The following is a 23996-nucleotide window of genomic DNA, read 5'->3' on the forward strand; positions in this document are numbered from 1 at the left end:
AAGGAGTCAGTCACCAGCAGGCCAGCCTGTGAATCAGACCCAGGGCCCGCTTCCTGGGAAACCATTAATATGGAGTAGAAAGTTGACAGACACTGTATCTGAAGCTCTCTACCTCAGGTGGAAACAGACTCTTCTCTTGGTCAAAATGACTTACACTCTCCAGGCAAGAGGGATAGGGGTTCATAATTACTGACGTAACTACTTCAAACAGCAAAGTTTTCTTTCTTTTTTTTTTTTTTGAAACAGACTCTTGCTCTGTGGCCCAGGCTGGAGTGCAGTGGTGCAATCTCTGCTCACTGCAAGCTCCCCCTCCCGGGTTCACGCCATTCTCCTGCCTCAGCCTCCCGAGTAGCTGGGACTACAGGCGCCCGCCACCACGCCCAGCTAATTTTTTGTATTTTTAGTAGAGACGGGGTTTCACTGTGTTAGCCAGGATGGTCTTGATCTCCTGACCTCGTGATCCGCCCGTCTCGGCCTCCCAAAGTGCTGGGATTACAGGTGTGAGCCACCGTTCCCGGCCCAAAGTTTTCTGATCTGTGATTTTAGAGAATAAAATTTCTCAGTGCAGTGATACTTGTCAGCCACAGGGTGTCCTCGGGAAACAGATTGTTTCCTAGTATCTGTGTCTGTATCCAGCCTTGGGAATGGCAGGACAGATTTTCACTTTCCCAGTCTAAGCTAATTTTTACTTTCTCAGTGTCTTAGGGCATTAGACTCACTTCTCTCTCAGAACCCTGGTGAAGAAAGGCTGCACATAGGGAGGGTGGTACTGCAGCAGAATATGGTGCCTCGGGAGGCATGGAGCCGGACTGGCGGGGATTTATCTAGTTATTAACCATCTGTTGGTTGGACCAGGAGGAGGCTGGAGGCAGGGGTGCCAGTGAGGGGGTCACCACGGAAAAGCAGGCATGCAGCGAGGGAGGGGCATGAGGGACCTGTTTCCACAGCCGCCGTCACAGTCACCTTTTGCATCCTCTTCAACTGCAGGTTTCTGGGGTAATTCAAGGCCATGCTTGTCATGTAGGAATCTTCCCCGGAGTTAGTTAGGTTAATGCTCAGGGTCAGCTCCTTTGTGAGACCCACCACCAACTCCTGCCTGCACAGGGTACAGATAAAAATGTTACAGTTTATTTCATCTGTAAAAACCTCAACGCAATACAATAGGACATTCACCGAGGCTAGAGCGTGGTGCTGTGGTGCAATGATCACAGCTCACCGCAGCCTCCACTTCCTGGGTTCAAGTGATCCTCCCACCTCAGCCTCCCGAGTAGCTGGGACTACAGGTGTTTACCACCATGCCCAGCTAATATTTTTCTTATTTTTACTTTTTTGAGACGGAGTTTCGTTCTTGTTGCCCAGGCTGGAGTGCAATGGCACGATCTCGGCTCACTGCAACCTCCACCTCCCAGGTTCAAGCAATTCTCCTGTCTCAGCCTCCTGAGTAGCTGGGATTACAGGCACGCGCCACTATGCCTGGCTGATTTTGTATTTTTATTAGGGACAGGGTTTCTCCACGTTGGTCAGGCTGGTCTCAAACTCCTGACCTCAGGTGATCTGCCTGCCTCGGCCTCCCAAAGTGCTGGGATTACAGGCGTGAGCCACCCAGCCTGGCCAATGTGCAGCTAATTTTTTGTATTTTTTGTAGAGACAGGGTCTCGCCATGTGGAGGCAGGTCTTGAACTCCTGGGCTCAAGTGATCCACCTGCCTTGGCCTCCCACAGTGCTGGGATTACAGGTGTAAGCCACCGCACACAGCCCAGAATAGCACCTTCTTAAGTAACTTCTTAGATAAGTTGCCTAAGGAATACGTTTAGCTTAGACATTCTTCATCTCAACATAAGTAAACAGCTGGACTGCCATGCCCATCTCAGTTGTTGCATGAGATGACGATAATAGCTGCCGTTTATTTAGTGCTTACCATGTGCCAAGGACTGTGTCTCACACGCTCAACCCTCATAGTAACCCTGTGAAATAGTACAGCTACTCTCCATTTTATAGAAGAGGAAACAGAAGCCAAGACAGGCTAATTACCTGTCATCCCAGCACTTTGGGAGGCCGAGGCAGGTAGATCACCTGAGGTCAGGAGTTCAAGACCAGCCTGGCCAAGATGGTGAAACCCTGTCTCTACTAAAAATACAAAAATTAGCCGGGTGTGGTGGCAGGTGCCTGTAATCCCAGCTACTCGGGAGGCTGAGGCAGAGAATTGCTTGAACCCGGTAGGGGGAGTTTGCAGAGGGCTGAGATCACGCCACTATACTCCAGCCTGGGAGACAGCATGAGACTCCATCTCAAAAAAAGAAAAAAAAAAATTAGCCAGGTGTGGTGCAGGCACTTGTAATCCCAGCTATTCAGGAGGCTGAGGCAGGAGAATTGCTTGAACCTGGGAGGCAGAGGTTGCAGTGAGCCATGAGCGCGCCATTGCACTCCAGCCTGGCCAACAAGAGTGAAACTCTGTCTCTAAATAAATAAATAAATAAATAAATAAAAGACTAATTAAATGCCTGGAGTCTAGTAGTCCAAAGAATTGAGAGAATTGTACCCAAATCCTCTTTCTACCACCAATTCACTGTGACCCTAGGTGAGGTACTCTATGACACAAATTCATCCATGCCACAATATTTATGGGGCACTGCTGTGCACTGGAGAACAGTGTGCATAAGACATACTGTCCCACCCCGTTTCTTGGCCTCAGCTTCCTACCCACAAAATCATTCAGACCCTTCCCATTAAAAGGCTGTGGTTTAAGACATGAGTCCACATGTCCTGGAAAAGAGGGTCCTGGGGATGTGTGAAAGGGTCCTCCAGAATGCTGAGGTATCACAGGGACCCAGAGCGCAGAACCACTCTCAGTAGCTGAGATCGACAGAAAAACATATTAGCAATACCGAGAAAACTGTTTTCCATCTGAAATGTCCAAAGATGAGATGTGCAGATCTAGGAAGTATGGCCTCCCAAAGTGCTGGGATTACAGGCGTGAGCCACCACGCCCGGCCTAGGAAGTAATGTGACGTGTGTTTTGTTCCCATTGTTTGGTTTTGGTTTGGTTTTTATCCCAGCTGAGAAGAGGCTGGATTGACTGGAGGGAGAGACAGGAAGCAGAGACAGAGCCTGCTGTCTCCACCCGAGAGACGATACATGCCTGAAATAAGGAAACAGTAGTGGATGGCTGGACACGGTGGCTCACACCTGTAATCCCAGCACTTTGGGAGGTGAGGCAGGTGGATCACTTGAGGCCAAGAGTTCAAGACCAGCCTGGCCAACATGGTAAAACCCCGTCTCTACTAAAAATACAAAAGTTAGCTGAGTGTGGTCACGTGCGCCTGTGATCCCAGCTACACAGGAGGCTGAGGCAGGAGAAGCACTTGAAGCCGGGAGGCGGAGGTTGCAGTGAGCCGAGATCGCACCACTGCACTCCTGCCTGGGTGACAGAGTGAGACCCTGTCTCAAAAAAAGAAGAAGAAAAAAAAAGACAACAGTAGTGGAGAAGGAAAGAAGTCAGAGACAGTAAAGCAAATGAAACGAAAAAGAGGCAGGGGAGGGGGGACAGAGGAGTTAAGGGTAAGTTCTGAGTTTCTAGCTCAGGTGGCTGAGTGGTGCCATTGACTGAGGGAGGTAACATGGGAGGAAGACCCAAGGGTGGAAGAAGATGCGTTCAATCGGGGACATGACAAGAGGTGCATATAGGATAACAAAGCAGAGATGCTGACATGTCAGCTGGACACACATCCTAGAGCTCAGGCGTGAGACCTCAGTGTCATCAGAATATTTAACAGCGTTGCCTAATCTGAGGCCTAGGGACTGTCTCAGAGGGCCCGGAATGCCAACATTTATGTATGCACATGTGATCTTCTAAGGAGAGGGGTCTGTAGTCTTCATTAGATTCTTTTGGGGATCTATGTCCTCAGGTCAAAAACCACTGAGACAGCTGGACACCGACGACCAGGCTCACTGGCGTTTTTGAAAGAGAAGCGTTTGCTTGCTATGTACACTAGGGGGCGATGTAGGGCAAGCCGTGCGTGCTGTATCTCTACGACCCCAGTAGCTGGCTGGGAGGTTGGTTCTTGGCTGTAATTAATTCCCTGCTGGAAACAGCTGTGCCTGCTTGTTAGGCTGGATTCCAGAGCATTTGAAAGTCTTCAATTGGTCCTGCAAATGTCTATGAAAGGGCTGACCAGGACTTGGGGAACTACATTCTTCCCCATATACGGCAACTCCAGCCAGCTGGCCAACAGAATCACAATACATACACAGCACTAGTCGCCAAGGACGCTTGTTTGTTTTGTTTTGTTACCGCCCCCCCCCCCCCTCCTTTTTGGAGTCTTGCTCTGTCGCCCAGGCTGGAGGGCAGTGGAGCGATCTCGGCTCACTGCACCCTCCGCCTCCCGAATTTGAGCGATTCTCCTGCCTCAGCCTGCCCAGTAGCTGGGATTACAGGCGCCCACCACCATGCCCAGCTAATTTTTGTATTTTTAGTAGAGACGGGGTTTTACCATGTTGACCAGGCTTGTCTCAAACTCCTGACCTCATGATCCTCCTACCTCTGCCTCCCAAAGTGCTGGGATTACAGGCATGAGCCACCGCGCCCGGCCTGGGGGGCATTCCAAGACCACTACATGTGTAAACCCACACTCATGTGCTTGGCAACACTGTCATTCTGGAATTCAGTGTGGTCCAATAGAACGTCTGCAGCGATGGAGACAGGCGGTATCTGCGCTGCCCAACACCACCAGCCACAGGCGGCCACTGAGTCTTTGAAGTGTGGCTAATGTGACAGGAACAAAATGTTTCATTGTGTTTAATTTTAACTCATGTACACGTACACAGCTAAGCGTGGCTGGTGTGTTGGACAGTGCAGTGCCGCATGCTGGGGCTGCGGCCCTCTTTCCTCCCTCCGCCTCCACTCTGTCAGCACGTGCTATGGGGCTGTCACTTTAAACTGTTACTCCCGTCATGGCCCAGCCCACATCGCCTCTCACCTGAGTGGTTACAAAGGGAGCAAGTGCCGCCCCTGCGTCCACCTTTGCTCCTACACTCTCCTCTCAGCTCAGCAGCAAGAAGGATCCTGCTAAGCTGCCTGAGTGTGTCACTCCTCTGACTTCCCAGCTCACAGCAAAAGCCCTTCTGAGGGCTTAAGAAGCCCCATGGCCTCTTCCCCCTTCCTCCCCTTCCCTCATTACACCCCGCCCCACTCCACTGCAGCCACTAGGTCTTCACCCTGCCCCCCACCCGCCAGGCAGGCTCCCAACCCAGGGTACCTGCAGCTGCTCTTCCCTTAGGCACCCATCCACATAGCTCGTTCCCCTACTTCCTCCAGTGTGTGCCAAAGTGTCACCCTCCGTGACCACCCCATTGAAAACTTCAGCATCAGCTGCCACCCAACACTCCCTCCCACCTTCCCTGTGTCTTCAACGTTCATCTCATCAACATGGAATTTACCTACTTACCATCTTCTCCCCCTAAGAGCACCAGGAGGGCAGGGATTTTTGTCTGTGGTGTTCACAGAAGTATCCCCAGCACCTAGAGTGCTTGGCACAAAGTAGATGGTCCAGAAACATTTGATTGATTAGTTAATTTGGCCAAGAGGTGGGCCGGGAAAGAGGTTACCTCTAACTGACGTAGAGGTCAGCCTGGCTGTGAAGAACGCTGGGTTCTGAATATAGCATTGTCCGGGATGTCAAGAGACCCAGGTTCAAGTCCACCAAATGGCCTATGCAGGGCCCTCGGCGACTGAGTCTGCTTCCTAATCTAGAAAGTGGGAAGACAGATCTCTGTCTTGCCTCCCTCCTGGGGTAGCTGAGGACATATCGAGATAATAAGTGCAGAAGCCATTTGTGGGCCACGGGGAGAGGGGAAGGGGGTGTGCAGGGTGTCCTAATGAAGGAATTGCCCAGGCAAGCGTTCGGGAGAAGGTTAATCGAGGAAACTGACGGCTGCGTCCAACTCACTGAGAGACGGTGGTGGCCAACTGTAATTCTGCGACACAAAACAGCTTATTCTTGCAGGCCTTCTCATAGGGCAGCTGTAACCAGACAGAGAGTCCCGATCAGCCCAGGCTCCGCCTTCCCCAGCAGCCCTGCCTCCGGCTCTTCTCCTTATAGGACGTTTTGGGCTGTGCCTCCTGCTCACCCTGAGAAGTGCAGTTACAGGGAGGTGAGGGGTGCAGGCTGGGATTGTCCCCAAAGAGCAGGGACTGTGACATTCCTGGGTGACATTCCTGGATCTGTCCTATAACATGGGCACACTGTGACCCAGTCCTTTGACCAAGGTAAAAAGTGGGGTGACCTTCACGGAATGTTAGGGGTGCCCGTGACATTTACATCATGCGAATTAAGCAGCAACACACAGCTCACAACTTTGAGCATTCAGGGAGCAGACACCTACGTGAAGAGAAGCTTCCTTAGTCCTTTCGGATATAGGCAGAACAGCCCGGGCAGGGGTGGGGGATGCCTAGCCAAATATCGTCAAGGTCCAGGCCTTGGAGGTTCCTTCCTCATGGCTAGTCATCTGTTTTTTCGGTTGTTTGTTTGTTTTCAGATGGAGTCTCGCTCTGTCATCCAGGCTGGAGTGCAATGGCGCGATCTCGGCTCACTGCCATCTCTGCCTCCCGGATTCAAGCGATTCTCCTGCCTCAGCCTCCCAAGTAGCTGGGATTACAGGCATGTGCCACCACGCCTGGCTAATTTTGTATTTTTATTAGAGAAAGGGTTTCGCCATGTTGACCAGGTTGGTCTCAAACTCCTGACCTCAGGTCATCCACCCACCTTGGCCTTCCAAAGTGTTGGGATTACAGGTGTGAGCCACCGCGCCCGGCCTGGCTAGTCGTCTCTGTAAGCTAACTATTTCCCTTGCCTACACATAACCGACTAATTCTGAAAGCCACATTTCAAAAGGCCCCATGGAGGTTGAAAAGCTCCAGTTCGTGTTTTTAAAAATTCCAGTGTTCTAAAGTAGCTGGGTCTGTTTTTGTATTATGAAGGAAGGCAGCCAGCTCCTCGGCTGGAGAGCCTCTGCACTTCGCACTTCTCTCCCGGAGGCCACCTGGGCAGCTGTCTGCAGGTCTGTTCCCACGGCCTAGAGGGGGAATGAGAGCCCAGGGCTTGAAAGGAAACTTTCTACTTCCTGCGGAAGGGGGATGCCATTTGCAGAAGTCAAAGCGTGGCGCTCTCTCTAAGTGGGTCAACAGTTTCATGCAGGGTTTTTTGTTGTTTTTTTGTTTTGTTTTTTTTTTGAGACGGAGTCTTGCTCTGTCGCCCAGGCTGGAGTGCAGTGGCATGATCTTGGCTCACTGCAAGCTCCGCCTCCTGGGTTCACGCCATTCTCCTGCCTCAGACTCCCGAGTAGCTGGGACTACAGGTGCCCGCCACCACGCCCAGCTAATTTTTTTTTTTTGTATTTTTAGTAGAGACGGGGTTTTACTGTGTTAGCCAGGATGGTCTCGATCTCCTGACCTCCTGATCCGCCGGCCTCGGCCTCCCAAAGTGCTGGGATTACAGGCGTGAGCCCCCGCGCCCGGCCTTTTGTTGTATTTTTAATATAGCCACATAGCCTGATCTCTTCCACCCAGCCCCAGTGAAAGAGAATGGGGTTAAGCCAGCTAAACTCCCAGCTAGAACGCACTCTCTGGTAACACCGATGTGCCTAACACCACGTGATTTTTCCTCACCCATTTTATACGGGGAATAACTTTTTAAAAATCTCTTTGCCATAGCATAATAGTCATCACTGGTTAAGGAAAGACACATAAAGAGATGTTAAGCAGGATACAATCGCAAGGCGTCTCACCATAAAATGAGACGTGCTTATTAATGACACAGGCAAACAGCACTAGGAATGGACAAGTCCACATTAGGTGCCTCCTGAGATGGTGTACTGAGAATGACACACTTTACTTCTGTGATATTCCTGACAAAAATGCATAACCTGGCTGGGCGTGGTGGCTCACGTCTGTAATCCCAGCACTTTGGGAGGCCGAGGAGGGTGGATCACCTGAGGTCAGGTGTTCAAGACCAGCCTGGCCAACATAGTGAAACCCCGTCTCTACTAAAAGTACAAAAATTAGCCGAGCATGGTGACACATGCCTGTAATCCCAGCTACTCGGGAGGCTGAGGCAGGAGAATTGCTTGAACTTGGGAGGCAGAGGTTGCAGTGAGCCGAGATCATGCCATTGTACTCCAGCCTGGGCAACAAGGGCGAAACTCTGTCTCAAAAACAAAACAAAAATGTATAACCTGAATCTAATTATGAAAAAATATCAGACAAATTGAGGAACATTCTACAAAAGGACTGGCCTGTACCCTTCAAAAATGTTAATGTCATTAAAAGACAAGGAAAGACTGAGTGAGAAACTCTTCCAGATTAAAGGAGACTAAAGATAAATAACTGTAGAACGCTATGAATGATCCTGGACCAGAACCTTTTTTTTCCTTTGCTATAAAGGACATTAATAGGACAACTGGCAAAATTTGAATAAAGTTTGTAAATTAGATAATAGTATTTTATCAATGTGAATTTCCTGATTTTGATTATTGTACTATGTTAAGACAATGCCTTTGTTTTTAGGAAATATATATTGAAGGTTTGTGGTTTGTTTTTTTTTTTTTTTTGAGACAGAGTCTTTCTCTGTCACCCAGGCTGGAGTGCAGTGGCACAATCTTGGTTTACTGCAACCACTGTCTCCCGGGGTCAAGCAATTCTCCTGCCTCAGCCTCCTGAGTAGCTGGAACTACAGGCATGCACCACCACACTGGGCTAATCTTTGTATTTTTTAAAATTTATTTTTTATTTTTTTGAGATGGAGTCTCACTCTGTTGCCTAGGCTGGAGTGCAATGGCACGGCCTTGGCTCACTGGAACCTCTGCCTCCTGGGCAGAGGATTCAAATGATTCTCCTGCCTCAGCCTCCCTAGTAGCTGGGACTACAGGCGCATGCCACCACACTCGGCCAATTTTTGTATTTTTAGTAGAGACAGGGTTTCACCATCTTGGCCAGGCTGGTATCGAACTCCTGACCTCAGGTGATCCACCTGCCTCAACCTCCCAAAGTGTTGGGATTACAGGCATCAGCCAGGGCGCCCGGCTGACAAAAGTTTCTTATGACACTACCCGCCTGTCTAAGCTGCACTGATGGGCACCAGGAGGAGAGGCTAGGATATAGGTTTGGTGGGGCCATTCAGCCTGAAGGCCCTGGCAGGGCATGAACAGGCAGGTGCGCCAAAGGGCATCCTCTCTGCAGTGAAAGACACAACAGCTCCAGTCTAGCTCCCACAAGGAACCCCCATCACAGCGTCATCAGAGCCGCTTGCCAAGTGAGGTCCGCAGGATGCAATGTATGCATGTGCCTCATGAAAGATGTAGCAAACGCTTTTGTGAACATAAAGACATAAAGGAACAAGCCCCAGGGGCAGATGGAGACCTGCGTTACCCATGAGTCCTCACTCACGGGGACACATTAACACTATCGCAGGGACTCAGTTTCACCATGAGTACGGCGAGGGGCCCAAATGCCGTCTGAAGACATTCCCCCCCAACTCCAACATCCTTGGAAGTTAGGGGAGCAGGTGGTTTCTGTGGGATGGGCTCTCAAGAGGGCTGGGTACTGGCTGTGGGTAGAGTCACCTGGAAGATGGCAAAGGGCTCAGTGTAGCGGTCCAGGATGGGCTGGGGATGGTCCGTCTGTCCCTCAGGGGTCTGGAGCTGGTAGCTGACTTTGACACTGGCATTGGAGAAGCAGTCCTCCTCACAGAGCTGTGGGGTCACCACGGAAGGCAGGGTTAGAGTTGGATGTGGGGGAGAAGATGACAACAATAATGCTTTTTTTTTTCTTTTTTTTTTTTTTTTTGAGACGGAGTCTTGCTCTGTTGCCCAGGCTGGAGTGCAGTGGCGTGATCTCGGCTCACTGCAACCTCCGCCTCCCGGGTTCAAGCGATTCTCCTACCTCAGCCGCCCGAGTAGCTGGGATGGCAGGTGTGTGCCACCACGCCTGGCTAATTTTTGTATTTTTAGTAGAGACAGGGTTTCGCCATGTTGGCCAGGCTGGTCTCGAACTCCTGACCTCAAGTGATCCACCCGCCTCAGCCTCCCAAAGTGCTGGGATTATAGGCGTAAGCCACCGCGCCCGGCCTCTTTTCTTTTTTTTTTTTTAAGATAAGGTCTCACTCACTCTGTCACCCAGTCTGGAGGGCAGCAGCACCATCATGGCTCACCGCAGCCTCAACCACCTGGGCTCAAGCAATTCACCCACCTCGGCCTCCCAAAGTGCTGGGATTTCCAAATATGAGCCACTGCACCTTGCAAGAATACTTTCTACTTTGATGTCATCATAAGAAGAAATAAACAATAAAAGTGGTGAGTCAGAAGTCCTAAGCATCTTCCAAATAAGCCAGGTTGAAGGGACACGTCCTTCAAGCAAGCTGCCAAGTGCTTTGGGAAAAATCTCCTTCGTTCTACTATGGTTTTGTGTCTATAGCTGCTATGGTTCTTATCCCAGTCACAAAGGGGTAAAGAACTGGCTCAGACAGAAGGGAAGAGTCACAGCCACACCTGGGTTTATCAAGATCTTTCTCTTTTTTTTTTTTTTTTTTTTTGAGATGGAGTCTCGCTCTGTCGCCCAGGCTGGAGTGCAGTGGCTCGATCTTGGCTCTCTGCAACCTCTGCCTCTTAGGTTCAAGGTTCTCCTGCCTCAGTCTCCCAAGTAGCTGGGACTACAGGTGCATGCCACCACGCCTGGCTAATTTTTGTATTTTTTTTTAGTAGAGACAGGGTTTTACCACATTGGTCAGGCTGGTCTCGAACTCCTGACTTCAGGTGATCCTCCCACCTCGGCCTCCCAAAGTGCTGGGATTAGAGGCGTGAGCCACTGTGCCCAGCCGACCAAGATCTTTCTCAAAGCAACATGGAGGACATATTAGAGAGGTAAGAGAGAAGATAAGGAGATTGCTTAGCATACCATTTGCCACTCTCTTTGTTTAAATAAGCCTTTCTGCCCCTATAAGAGCCTCAAGCCCATGGGAGAAAGTGAGCATGATTCTCTGGTAGAGAATGTGATTAAGCCTTTATTTAAGGAAGGCTGTAAACTTTAATCCAATTAACAATCACTTTGGGGGTAAATGTGTATTCAGAAGAAGAATTCATGCATTTGTTTATTGGAATAAATGATCCATATAGATCCAAAGTTCGAGATCCTGTCAGGGTTTGAGTCCTGACATACTTTTTTTTCCCCATGTCTCTGGGCACCTTTGCCAGGAGTAAACCTTTCTAGATGGTCGTTTCTATCTTTTTATTCTTCCTTTTAGTTGTTCACTTTTTCTGATGCCAATTGACATTCAGGCCCTCGGTCCTAGTTATTATCAGGTGAGGTCGGATAACGCATGCCAAGAACACTGGCATTCCTGAGTTATTACCAAGAAAAACGTCAGCAATGACAGCATCTCCATCTTCCGTGCCATTATGTGGTTCTTGATTTATTATTATTATTATTTTTAGATGGAGTCTTGCTCTTGTTGGCCAGGCTGGAGTACAGTGGCATGATTTCGGCTCACTGCAACCTCCATCCCCTGGATTCCAGCGATTCTCCTGCCTCAGCCTCCTGAGTAGCTGGGATTACAGGCACCCGCCACCACGCCCGGCTAATTTTTGTGTTTTTAGTGGAGACAGGGTTTCACCGTATTGGCCCGGCTGGTCTCGAACTCCTGACCTCAAGTGATCCACCCGCCTTGGCCTCCCAAAGTGCTGGGATGACAGGCGTGAGCCACCGTGCCTGGCCTGTTATGATTATTTTAATCACCTCATTTGTAGGTCTGGGTATGTGCCCTTCACTGCATCACCTCAAATCCTTTCTCAATGACAAAGACCCCTCCTGACTCCCATCCAAACTCCGTCACTTACCTCTCCCTCTGTGGGCATGAGCAGGAGGTCCTCACAAAGCTGGGATCCACTGCTCCACTCCCTCAGGCAGCCCAGACAGCTTCTTACGTCTGAACACTGCAGCCGTCTCCTCTGCTTCCCCACATCCACATCCAGCGTGAAGTTGAGAAGTGCCCCGCGGAGGCCTGGGAATGAAAACCAGACCTTCCCGATGAGGTGGGGATGAGCCAGCCGCAGACAGAAGGCCCCCAGCCTGCCTGAGGTTCCTTGTGGCCCCTCCCGAACAGTGTCCCCATGCAGGTACTTCCCTGCGGCTGGACTCCTGCGTCGGTTTTTCAAAGATATTTTTCTCACCGTCTTCTGACACCTGACCAGGGTCTCTGAGTGCTCCCGCCCCAAACCCGGAGCAGCACATTCCCAGGACTGAGTCAGCCTTCTTTAGGGAAGGAGGGCTCGGGAAGAGGATCGAGATTGAAGAAGAAAATAAGGAGGAAGAGAGACAACAAAGAGAATGGAGAGGGAAAGAGGGACTCTGCGGAGGAAAACCCCAGGACGGCACAGCTGGAAGCACCGTGGAGATCCCGGGGCCGCCTCTCTTACTGTACAGAACAGAACCAGCTCAGCTAGGGAAAGACACTTGCCCAGCATCGCACAGCCCACCGAGCTCTGTGTCCTGGAAGGGACAGGTCTGTTATTTTCTTTTTTTTTTTCTTTTTTCTTTTTTTTTTCCTTTTGAGACAGAGTCTCGCTGTCACCCAGGCTGGAGTGCAGTGGCGCGATCTTGGCTCACTGCAAGCTCCGCCTCCCGGGTTCACACCATTCTCCTGCCTCAGCCTCCCCCGTAGCTGGGACTACAGGCGCCCGCCACCACACCTGGCTAATTTTTTGTATTTTGTTTAGTGGAGACGGGGTTTCACCATGTTAGCCAGGATGGTCTCGATCTCCTGACCTCGTGATCCACCCGCCTCGGCCTCCCAAAGTGCTGGGACTACAGGCGCCCGTCACCACACCTGGCTAATTTTTGTATTTTTAGTAGAGACGGGGTTTCACCGTGTTAGCCAGGATGGTCTCGATCTCCTGACCTTGTGATCCGCCCGCCTTGGCCTCCCAAAGTGCTGGGATTACAGGCGTGAGCCACCGCACCTGGCCAGGTCTGTCATTTTCAATCCCCAGGTGGATAATAGCTTGCTGCTTTGGGAAAGCCACCCCACCCCAGGAGACTGCTCTGACTGTGGGAGGCAGAGACCATCTCAGAGATTGCTCCTGAGCGATTAAACCTCGAGGACTGTTGCTGAGGAATCGTTCCAGGGGGGAGCTCTTGGGTAAGCAGTAAATACCTGGGCTGTGAAAGCCATGCCCACCACCTCCTTTCTGGGAACAGTCTCCTAATGAGTTTCAGGTAAGGAAAGAGAAACCAGGCCTCCAACAGGTGATCCAATCCCACCTGGGCCAGAGGCACATAGTGAGGAGGGAAGGGGAGAAGACACAAGTCAGAGAGAAAGAGGAGGGTGCGTCTCAGAAGCCCCCGCACACACGCACACACGTGGGCATGGAGAAATGGCTGCCTTTTTCTGAGTCTTTCTTTTTTTTTTTGAGACGGAGTCTCGCTCTGTCGCCCAGCGTGGAGTGCAGTGGCGCGATCTCAGCTCACTGCAAGCTCCGCCTCCTGGGTTCATGCTATTCTCCTGCCTCAGCCTCCCGAGTAGCTGGGATTACAGGCACCTGCCACCAGGCCTGGCTAATTTTTTGTATTTTTAGTAGAGACGGTGTTTCACCATGTTAGCCAGGATGGTCTCGATCTCCTGACCTCGTGATCTGCCCGCCTTGGCCTCCCAAAGTGCTGGGATTACAGGCGTGAGCCACCGCGCCCGGCCTTCTGAGTCTTTTTTTTCAGAAACTCAACCCTTCAACCCTGAGGAAGGGCCCCAGTGTCCCTCTTCCCAACAGTGTCAGCTCTAAACCCCTTCTGAGTGTGGACATAACCTCAGACCACCCTTTCTTGAGGCAGTTTGCATTTAACAAACCTGGAGACTAAGGAGCTAAGCTCTAATCGAGGGATTTCAAGCACCAGGACCTCAGACCAACACCCACCCACCCCCTGCCCCAGTCCTCTTTCCCTGCCCCTTACAGAAGCCAAAAAGGAAGGACCATCACGCCAGGCAGGGGTCAGCTGGACCATTTTTTTACCTGACTCAGAGGCTGTGGTTACAGAGCTGATTTCAAAACATAAACGGACATTCACGACGCCGTTGAAGCCGATGGGCAGTGCGCTGGGGGTGAAGGCCATGGAGACCTTCAGGCGAACCACAGGCCGGGAGCTAAACAAGACAGCAAAGAGGATGGGAGAAGTGACTGCTCGGCCTCTGGGTCAGGGCCTGGCTGATTGGTTCATGCATTCAATGGTTCTCTATCAAACATGCTCACATCCAGGTGATCCCTGAGTCTCAGGGTACAGTGGGGAAAGAGACAAGTTTCTGCTTTGGTGGGAAAGCAGACAACAAGCAAATAAACGAGAGAAACAGGGAGATACTATGTATTGGCAAGGCTATGAGAAAAATTAAAATACTGTTGGCCGAGCGCGGTGGCTCACGCCTGTAATCCCAGCACTTGGGAGGCCGAGGCGGGTGGATCACCTGAGGTCAGGGGTTCGAGACCAGCCTGGCCAACTTGGTGAAACATCGTCTCTACTAAAAAATTCAAAAATTAGCTGGGTGTGGTGGCGGGCACCTGTAATCCCACCTACTCGGGAGGCTGAGGCAGGAGAATTGCTTGAACCTGGGAGGCGGAGGTTGCAGTGAGCCGACATCCTGCCACGGCACTCCAGCCTGGGTGACAGAGCGAGACTCCATCTCAACAACAACAACAAAAATACGGTAATAAGGACCGAGGGCTACTGAGACTGGGTGGTCGCAGATGGCGTGGCTGATGAGGAGGCATTTCAGTTGAGATTTGTTAACAAGAAAGAGCCAGCTGTGTGAGGATCTGAGGAAGAGCACTCCAGGAAGAAAGCACAGCCAGTGCCAAGGGCCTGTGGCAGGAACACTTTTGGTTTGTTTGAGGAGCACAAAGGTCAGCATGCCTGGAATCTAATTAGTGAGACAGAGGATGGGAGGAGGAGATGGGAATGGAGGGGCGGGGAGGGCCAGGCCACGAAGAGCCCTGTAAAGCCATGGTGAGGAATTGGGATTTTACTCTAAATAGGAGCCGTGGAGGAGTTTCAGGCAGCAGAGTGAAGGGATAGGGCTGCTGCTGTGTGGAGAATGGAGCGCAGGGGCTGGAAGCAGGGAAGGCTGCGGCAGCAGTGTCCAGGGAGTGAAGACAGTGCCTGCACTGGTCTGGAGGCATAGCCAACTAAGACTTGTTGATGTGGTGGAGAGGAAGGAAAAGAGGCATCAAAGATGACGCCTAGGTTTTCATCCTGAATTGCTGGGTGGATGATGATGCCATTTGCTGAGACAGAAAGCCTGAGGGCAGGATAGATTTGGGGGAATGAAGGGTGGGGGGAGATAAAAGCTCTGTTTTTCTTTTTTTTTTTTGGAGACGGAGTCTCGCTCTGTCGCCCAGGCTGGAGTGCAGTAGCGCGATCTCCGCTCACTGCAAGCTCCGCCTCCCTGGTTCACCATTCTCCTGCCTCAGCCTCCCGAGTCGCTGGGACTATAGGCGCCCGCCACCATGCCCGGCTAATTTTTTGTATTTTTAGTAGAGAAGAGGTTTCACCGTGTTAGCCAGGATGGTCTCCATCTCCTGACCTTGTGATCCGCCCGCCTCGGCCTCCCAAAGTGCTGGAATTACAGGTGTGAGCCACCGCGCCCAGCAAAAGCTCTGTTTTTAGACGTGTTCACTTCGGGATGACTGTGAGCAGCAGCCCAGGGAGGTGCTGGGTAGACAGCAAGTCTGCAGCTTGGAGAGGACGGGACAGACGGGCGCTCCATGAGCTCATTTACAGCCACGGGACTTGATCATTCACTGAGGGATGAGGCACAAAAACTCTGCAATTCTTGGCCAGGCATAGTGGCTCATGCCTATAATCCCAGCACTTTGGGAAGCCAAGGTGGGTGGATCACGAGGTCAGGAGTTCAAGACCAGCCTGGCCAACATGGTGAAACCCTGTCTCTGCTAAAAATACAAAAATTAGCCGGGCATGGTGGCAGACACCTGTAATCCCAGCTCCTCAGGAGGCTGAGGCAGAAGAATTGCTTGAACCTGGGAGGCGGAGGTTGGAGTGAACCAAGATTACACCACTGCACTCCAGCCTGGGCAAAAGAGGAAGACTCCGTCTCAGAAAAAAAACAAAAAACAAAAAACTCTGCAATCACAGCCATCGCTGAGCACTGTGCTAAATACTTTGCATATATTCGCTTGCATGATCCTCATAGCTCTGGGAGGTAGGTGCTCTTATAATTCCTAGGTAAGGTCTTAGAATTAAATAACCTGCCCAAAGGCACACTGAGAGGGCTGAGAGCTGAGGTTCAAACCCAGACGGGCAGACTCCAGAGCCTGTGCCCGCAACCACGGTGCTGGCTCCCTCCCTCAGCGTCTAATGTCTGCATGGAGCTATTTAGAGCAGGGCAAATGGGTGAGGCTGGGCCTGGGACCCCAGAAAGCAGGACAGAACCCTACCGGAACACAACCGCCTGGCCCAGAGTGCCCACGGTGATGTCGGCAAGGCCGTCGCCACTAATATCAAAGCCACCAGCCATGGACATGCCGAAGTACTGGAGTCCTGGGGCCACCGTGGAGGCTCTGATCCGCTGTGGAGGCAGAAACACAAGGCGTGGGGCGAGGGAAGGGAGGGAAATGGGGCGGGGAGTCCTTTCGTGATCTATCCCGATCAGCATCGCAGGCACCATCCAGCCCCAGGGAGCCCCCAGTCTAGAACCAGGAAAGAGGGGGCAAGTTTTCCCAGAGGAAGTGGCATTTGGATGGAGCCTCGAAGGGCAGGTGGGACTTGACAGGGGAGAGTAAGGTAAAGAGTGAGGCGTGGGGAAAGAGCAGGGCCTTCTGAGAAGCAGCCAGGGCCAGGGACGGGGTGGACCACAGGGGATTGGGGTACAAGGAGGCTTGATGTGGGGCTTGGGGATGGGGGGTGTCAACAAAGGTTCTGTTGTTTTGAAGTGACATAATCAGGATAACACTTTAGAAATGGCACTGAAGACATGGGGTGGAAGATGGAGAGGAGGAGGAAGCTGGGTGGGCTGGGAGTGGGATGGCAAGGCCTGAGCTGGGACCGCAGGGGTAGGGATGGAGAGAAGGGGCTGGAGTTGGGAGACAGCTAGAATCATGAGGACGTGGGAACTGACAGGCTGTGCAGGCTGTGAGTGTGCTGGGGACCGTCTGAGGTTTCTGGTGTGGGGTGTGGAGGGGGATGAGGTCTCAGAGGAGCATCAGTTCTAGGGGAAGCAGGTGCTCTCAGATGGGCCGTGTGGGAGTGAGATGCCTGGGGGCCATCCAGGTGGAGGTGCTCATGAGGAGCTGGAGATGGGTGGAAGTACCTGTAATACATGCAGTGTGAGAGGCTGGCAAGGGAGCCCTGGGGAATGAGAGATAAGGCGCGGAGGTGCTGGGTGGGAGACAGGAGCCAGGGACAGAAAGAGAGGAAGCAGGGACCCGAGGCAGGTGGGTGGAAGGAGGGGGTATAGGCCAGGGAAGGAGACAGGTACCGCCACAACCTCCCCCGAACCTGAAGGGGCCGAGGTGAAGCCCTGGTCTGGAACCTCCCCCCAACCTGAAGGGGCTGAGGTGAGGCCCTGGTCTGGAAGCTCCCCCTAGCCTGGGGGACTTTTTTCTTTCACTGGGCATTCCCAACCCCCGAGACCTGCCCAGCACTTAGGACTGAAGCCGACTTGGGGCTTGGGTCATCATATCTGAGAGAGGTCAGAGCCCCAGAGGAGAGGAAGGAGAGGGCCCCATGGGTCACCTGCGAGGGGCTGGCGGAGAGGCCGTCCCAGTGTCCGTTGTAGATATACACACTGCCGAAGCTGGCACCATCATCTGCCCCGAAACCTTCCAGGGGGGCCCCGATGGCCACATCTGTGAGCTTATCCTGACTGAGATCCCCCATAGCCGCCATGGCAAAGCCAAAGCGGGCATTGGTGAACCCGGGGTGCCCACTCAGTATGTGTGCCAAGGAGAAAGAACCATCCTGTAAAGCAAACAAACAGCTCAGCCCTCAAGAAGGGGTGCTAGGTGCCCACTCCATTGCCACCCAGGATGCACGCTCACTGGGCCGGTGGGTGCCCACTCCATTGCCACCCAGGATGCACGCTCGCTGGGCCGGTGGGTGCCCACTCCATTGCCACCCAGGATGCACGCTCGCTGGGCCGGTGGGTGCCCACTCCGTTGCCACCCAGGATGCACGCTCGCTGGGCCGGTGGGTGCCCACTCCGTTGCCACCCAGGATGCACGCTCGCTGGGCCGGTGGGTGCCCACTCCGTTGCCACCCAGGATGCACGCTCGCTGGGCCGGTGGGTGCCCACTCCGTTGCCACCCAGGATGCACGCTCGCTGGGCCGGTGGGTGCCCACTCCGTTGCCACCCAGGATGCACGCTCGCTGGGCCGGTGGGTGCCCACTCCGTTGCCACCCAGGATGCACGCTCGCTGGGCCGGTGGGTGCCCACTCCGTTGCCACCCAGGATGCACGCTCGCTGGGCCGGTGGGTGCCCACTCCGTTGCCACCCAGGATGCACGCTCGCTGGGCCGGTGGGTGCCCACTCCGTTGCCATCCAGGATGCACGCTCGCTGGGCCGGTGGGTGCCCACTCCGTTGCCATCCAGGATGCACGCTCGCTGGGCTGATGGGTGCCCACTCCGTTGCCACCCAGGATGCACGCTCACTGGCCAGGGACCTTCCCAAGGCCACACAGTGAGGGGAAAGCTGGGGTCCTCCTACCTGGAAGTTCAGGAGTCAGAGCCCGCCCCCCTCTAGTTCCATGGGCAGGGGTGCATTGCTGCAAATGGGAGGCCTGGGTTTCACTCGTGGCTCTGCCACACACATGCCAGGTACACTTGAGCAAGTCTCGGCATCACTGAGGCTCGCCGAGCCCCAGCTTCCTCACCCGTAAGATGAGAGTGGCAGCTACCTCCCATAGTTACTATGAGAAACAAGTGAGATCCTGGACTAAACGGGCTTTGCCAACCATGCAGCTGTAAGAGATGTTATCAGCTGGGCGCGGTGACTCACGCCCATAATCTCATCACTTTGGGAGGCCAAGGTAGGTGGATCACCTGAGGTCAGGAGTTCGAGACCAGTCTGGTTAACATGGCGGAACCCCATCTCTACTAAAATTACAAAAATTAGCCGGGTGTGGTGGCACATGCCTGTAATCCCAGCTACTTGGGAGGCTGAGGCAGGAGAATCAACCCAGGAGGTGGAGGTTGCAGTAAGTCGAGATTGCACCATTGCACTCCAGCCTGGACAACAGAGTGAGACTCAGTCTCGAAAAAAAAAAAAAAATGCTGGGCGAGGTGGCTTACGCCTGTAATCCCAACACTTTGGGAGGCCGAGGTGGGTGGATCACCTGAGGTCGGGAGTTCAAGACCAGCCTGACCAACATGGAGAAACCCTGTCTCTACCAAAAATAAAAAATTAGCCGGGCGTGTGGCCCATGCCTGTAATCCCAGCTACTTGGTAGGCTGAGGCAGGAGAATTGCTTGAACCCCGGAGGCAGAGGTTGCGGTGAGCCAAGATCCTGCCATTGCATTGCAGCCTGGGCAACAAGAGCAAAACTCCATCTCAAAAACAACAACCACAAAAAAAGAGATATTAGAGATATTATCATCAACAATCACCCTTGGGTAAGAAAGTGGGTGCGGAGAGTGATGCCGCTGCCCCGCCCAGCCGCCATCCAGCCTGAGCACCTCCCCATCACTGCCCACTGGTGCCAGGCAGGGCCAGGGCACTCCCAGCCTCCATCACCTCTGTGTCAGGCTGAGTGCCACAGCCTCAGCAACCTCATGAAGATGGAGACTCTCCCACCTGCTCGCTGAGACGGTACACGTAGACTCTGCCTTCTTCTCCATGAACGTGGTAAAATGGAGCAGCCACCAGCAAGAAGTCCGTGCTTCCATCCATGTCAATGTCCACAGGGCACAGCTCAGAGCCAAAATAGGACCCCATCTACAGCCCGGGAGGAACTCAGCTCACCAGGAGCCCCGCTCCTCTACCCCTCAGCAAGGCTACATCCCTGCCCGCGTCCTTCCTGGACCACCGAATTTGAGTCGTTACATATCAGTTTGCTCACTGAGAGTAACAGAAGAGTGGAGGAGCAGCCCAGGCCCCACAGCGGAGGAAACTGCCTAGCAATCAGACATGCAGAGCTGAAGCAGAGCCCTCGAGCTCCACTCAGGAGCCTGAGTTTTACCCAGCCCAGGCCCTGGCCCACTGTGCACCGTGGGACCCACCCCTTTCCCTTGGGGGCCTCCAGATTCCCCATCGGTCATAAGGGGTGGAGGCTTTCCCCAGCAGGTACCTGCTCTCCCTCCAGCACTGGCAGGAAGCTGGCCTCTCTGCTCTCCTTCTGGAGCTCAAACACGGCCCCATGATGTTTGTACCGTGGAGCCCCCGCGACGTAGGAGAGGCTGCAGGTCTTGTGCAGCACGGCCACAGCGTAACCTGGGGCAAGGGTGGTGTGGCTGTGAACACACCGTGTGCTCCCACCTGGCCTCTCTCTTGGCCCCGGCACCTTCCCAGTCAGGCCTTCAAAGTGGCCTGGGGAGGGGGGCAAAATAGGAGAGACTGTCCTTCTCACTATGTTAAAAATCGGCATCAGCGAGCACTCTCACTTTGCCAGTCACACACATCCCCATCACACATATGTGATGCACACGCTGTCTGTCACGTATGCAGCTTTGCTCGAAATACTCGTTCGCACACATTCACTACCCACGCTCCCACACACACCCTAGGAGGACGGAGAAGAGGGGTGAGAGGACGCCCACCACTATTATTATTTTTATTTATTTATTTATTTATTTTTGAGACAGAGTCTCGGTCTATCGCCCACGCTGGAGTGCAGTGGCACAGTCTTGGCTCATTGCAACCTCCCCCTCCCGGGTTCAAGCGATTCTTGTGCCTCAGCCTTCCGAGTACGTGGGACTACAGGCATCTGCCACCACGCCTAGCTAATTTTTGTATTTTTAGTAGAGACAGGTTTTTGCCATGTTGGCCAGGCTGGTCTCCAGACCTCAGGTGATCCGCCCGCCTCGGCCTCCTGGGATTACAGGCGTGAGCTACTGCACCACTATTATTAATGGAGAGGCCCCGCCCTCCCCTGGGTGGCTGCTGTGCCTGGTGTACCTGACAGGCCTTGTACCTATCCAGGAGGCTGTAGTGCTCAGCCTCAGGGTCCCTAACCAGGACCCGCCCCTCGGCCCATGTGACTGACCAGGTCCCGCCCCCATCCGGAAACCTCAAGTGCAGCCTAATGCGCAGCCTCGGTGTCCCCATCTCGGCCCCGCCCTCGCCCAGGTGGCCTCTAGGCCCCGCCCTCACCCAGGTGGTCTCCAGGCCCCACCCTCCCCAGGTAACTTCCAGGCCCCGCCCTCACCCAGGTAGCCCCCAGGCTCCACCCTCGCCCAGGTAGGCCCCGCCCTCGCCCACGTAGCCCTCAGGCTCCACCCTCCCCAGGTAACCTCCAGGCCCCGCCCTCACCCAGGTAGCCTCCAGGCCCCCCCCTCACCCAGGTAGCCCCCAGGCCCCACCCTCGCCCAGGTAGGCCCCGCCGTCGCCCAGGTAGCCCTCAGGCCCCACCCTCGCCCAGGTAGCCCTCAGGCCCCACCCTCGCCCAGGGAGCCTCCAGGCCCCGCCCTCACCCAGGTGGTCTCCAGGCCCCACCCTCCCCAGGTAACTTCCAGGCCCCGCCCTCTCCCAGGTAGCCCCCAGGCCCCACCCTCGCCCAGGTAGGCCCCGCCCTCGCCCAGGTAGCCCTCAGGCCCCACCCTCGCCCAGGGAGCCTCCAAGCCCCGCCCTCGCCCAGGGAGCCTCCAGGCCCCGCCCTCATCAGGTAGCCCCGCCCTCACCCAGGTAGCTGTACTGCGCAGCCTCCGCGTCCGCCGCCGCCGCCGCTGTCTGGTTCAGGAAGCGGCCCCGGCGGCTGCGTGTGTCGTAGAGCAGCGCCCCTCCGGACCAGTCAAAGGCCCCGACGGCGCCGAGCAGCACCTGCCGCTGAAGGGGACGGGGATGGGGCCCAGATGAGTGGGAGGGACCCAGGAGGGACCCGGGTCTCCGGGCCAGCGCGGCTAACCTGGCTGGGAGCAGGGGGGCGTTCGGTGGTCTAGTGCCCGCCTGGCCAGAGATGCAGGCGGGAAGGTGAGATGGCCAACACTGGGCTCCTGCCTCGTGCCCTTGTACTCCCTCCTCCGGGAGAAGCAAGCAGCTTGGTTGATAAGCTGACCCAGGCCGAGTCCTGTTGCCTGGTCTGTATTCAGGGGAACAACTGGATGTTTGAGCACACAGAAAAAAGCGACCTCCTGTCATCAATATGGTCACCCTTTTGTCTATCTCAGTGGTCCAGATTAAGGTGAGCACGCAGAAATGTTTCCCTTTATCCTAAAATGGCTCTTTCAGGCCGGCGCGGTGGCTCAGACCTGTAATCCCAGCACTTTGGGAGGCCGAGACGGGTGGATCACCTGAGGTCAGGAGTTGGAGACCACCCTGGCCAACATGGCGAAATCCCGTCTCTACTAAAAAAACAAAAATTAGCCAGGCGTGGTGGCACGCGCCTGTAATCCCAGCTACTCGGGAGGCTAAGGCAGGAGAATCGCTTGAACCTGGGAGGCGGAGGTTGCAGTGAGCCGAGACTGCACCGCTGCACTCCAGACTGGGCGACGGGAGCAAGACTCCGTCTCAGAATAAATAAATAAATAAATAAATAAAATAAAATCGCTCTTTTACAGGAATCACCACAGGTAGGGCAGAGCCCTGGATGGGAGGCAGGAGTCCCTGAATCCTAGGTGTCCTGGGCCCCTCACCAATGGGCAAGCCTGCCTGGTGCTGAGTCAGCCACGTACCTCATCCAGAATCTGAGCACTGAAGCCAATCTGTGCCAGCTGGTAGTGAAGGGCGTCTCCAACCGTGCCTGCAAGCCAAGAAGCCCAGTGAGACTGCTGTGGGCCGAGGTGAAGGGAGAAACTGAGTCAGGGGACAGTCCAGCTTGGCCTCACTCCCAGAGGGAACCATGCTTGGTGTAACAGGAAGAGCACCCGGCTGAGGGTAGAGACCCAGGTTCTCCTTGAACAACTACTGTCTGGGCAGTTCACTCTTTCTAGGCCTCAGTTTCCTCGTCTGTGAGCTCCTGGGAGAAGGGACTATGCCCCAGTCATCCTTGTTTCTCCACCACCAGCTCAGTTCATCAGAGCTTCATGGAGATTCTGGGACGCAAGGAGGCCTGGGGATATTGTTGCCTTTTTTTTTTCTTCTTTGAGACAGTGTCTCACTCTGTTGCTCAGGCTGGAGTACCATGGCTCAATATCAGCTCACTGCAACCTGTGCCTCCCAAGGTCAAGTGACCTGGTGCCTTAGCTTCCCAAGTAGCTGGGAATAGAGGTCATGTGCCACCACGCCTGGCTAATTTTTTTTTTTTTTTTTTTTTGAGATGGAGCCTCGCTCTGTCACCCATCCTGGAGTGCAGTGGCGCGATCTTGGCTCACTGCAACCTCTGCCTCCTGGGTTCGAGTGATTCTTCTGTCTCGGGCTCCTGAGTAGCTGGGATCACAGGCGTGCACCACCACGCTTGGCTACATTTTTTTGTATTTTTAGTAGAAACAGGATTTCACCATGTTGGCCAGGCTGGTCTTGAACTCCAGACCTCAGGTGATCCACCGGTCTTGGCCTCCCAGAGTGCTGGGATTATGGGCGTGAGCCACCACACCTGGCCCCAGCTACTTTTTGTTTTAGTAGAGATGGGGTTTTGCCATGTTGCCCAGGCGGGTCTCAAACTCCTGGCCTCAAGCAATCCACCTGCCACTGTCTCCCAAAGTGTTGGGATTACAGGCATGAGCCACCACACCCGGCCATTGCCTTTTTAGACATGGAAGAGCTGAGGCTCAGGGAGATGATGGGAGTTGCTCAGAGAAACCACATGAAGATGGGACAGAGGCCGGGCTGGAGCATGGGCTGGAGCATAGGCTGGGGCCTCC

At 53.8% G+C, this 23996-nt stretch overlaps 1 protein-coding gene across 1 annotated transcript in view; it reads right to left on the reverse strand.

The window, feature by feature from the left end:
• ITGAE (integrin subunit alpha E) overlaps positions 1-23996 on the reverse strand; it is an 85141-nt gene that overhangs the window by 19281 nt on the left and 41864 nt on the right. The window contains exons 11-21 of the mRNA XM_055101598.2: positions 22869-22936; positions 21879-22023; positions 20330-20472; positions 19837-19977; positions 17780-18004; positions 16483-16613; positions 14050-14180; positions 11884-12047; positions 9616-9744; positions 5946-6019; positions 964-1096 (exon numbers count right to left, since the gene is read on the reverse strand). Of these exons, the coding sequence (XP_054957573.2) occupies positions 964-1096; positions 5946-6019; positions 9616-9744; positions 11884-12047; positions 14050-14180; positions 16483-16613; positions 17780-18004; positions 19837-19977; positions 20330-20472; positions 21879-22023; positions 22869-22936 (1484 nt within the window). The remainder of the gene's footprint in view (positions 1-963; positions 1097-5945; positions 6020-9615; positions 9745-11883; positions 12048-14049; positions 14181-16482; positions 16614-17779; positions 18005-19836; positions 19978-20329; positions 20473-21878; positions 22024-22868; positions 22937-23996) is intronic.

Source organism: Pan paniscus, chromosome 19 (assembly GCF_029289425.2).
Source record: "Pan paniscus chromosome 19, NHGRI_mPanPan1-v2.0_pri, whole genome shotgun sequence".
Taxonomy (NCBI): domain Eukaryota; kingdom Metazoa; phylum Chordata; class Mammalia; order Primates; family Hominidae; genus Pan; species Pan paniscus.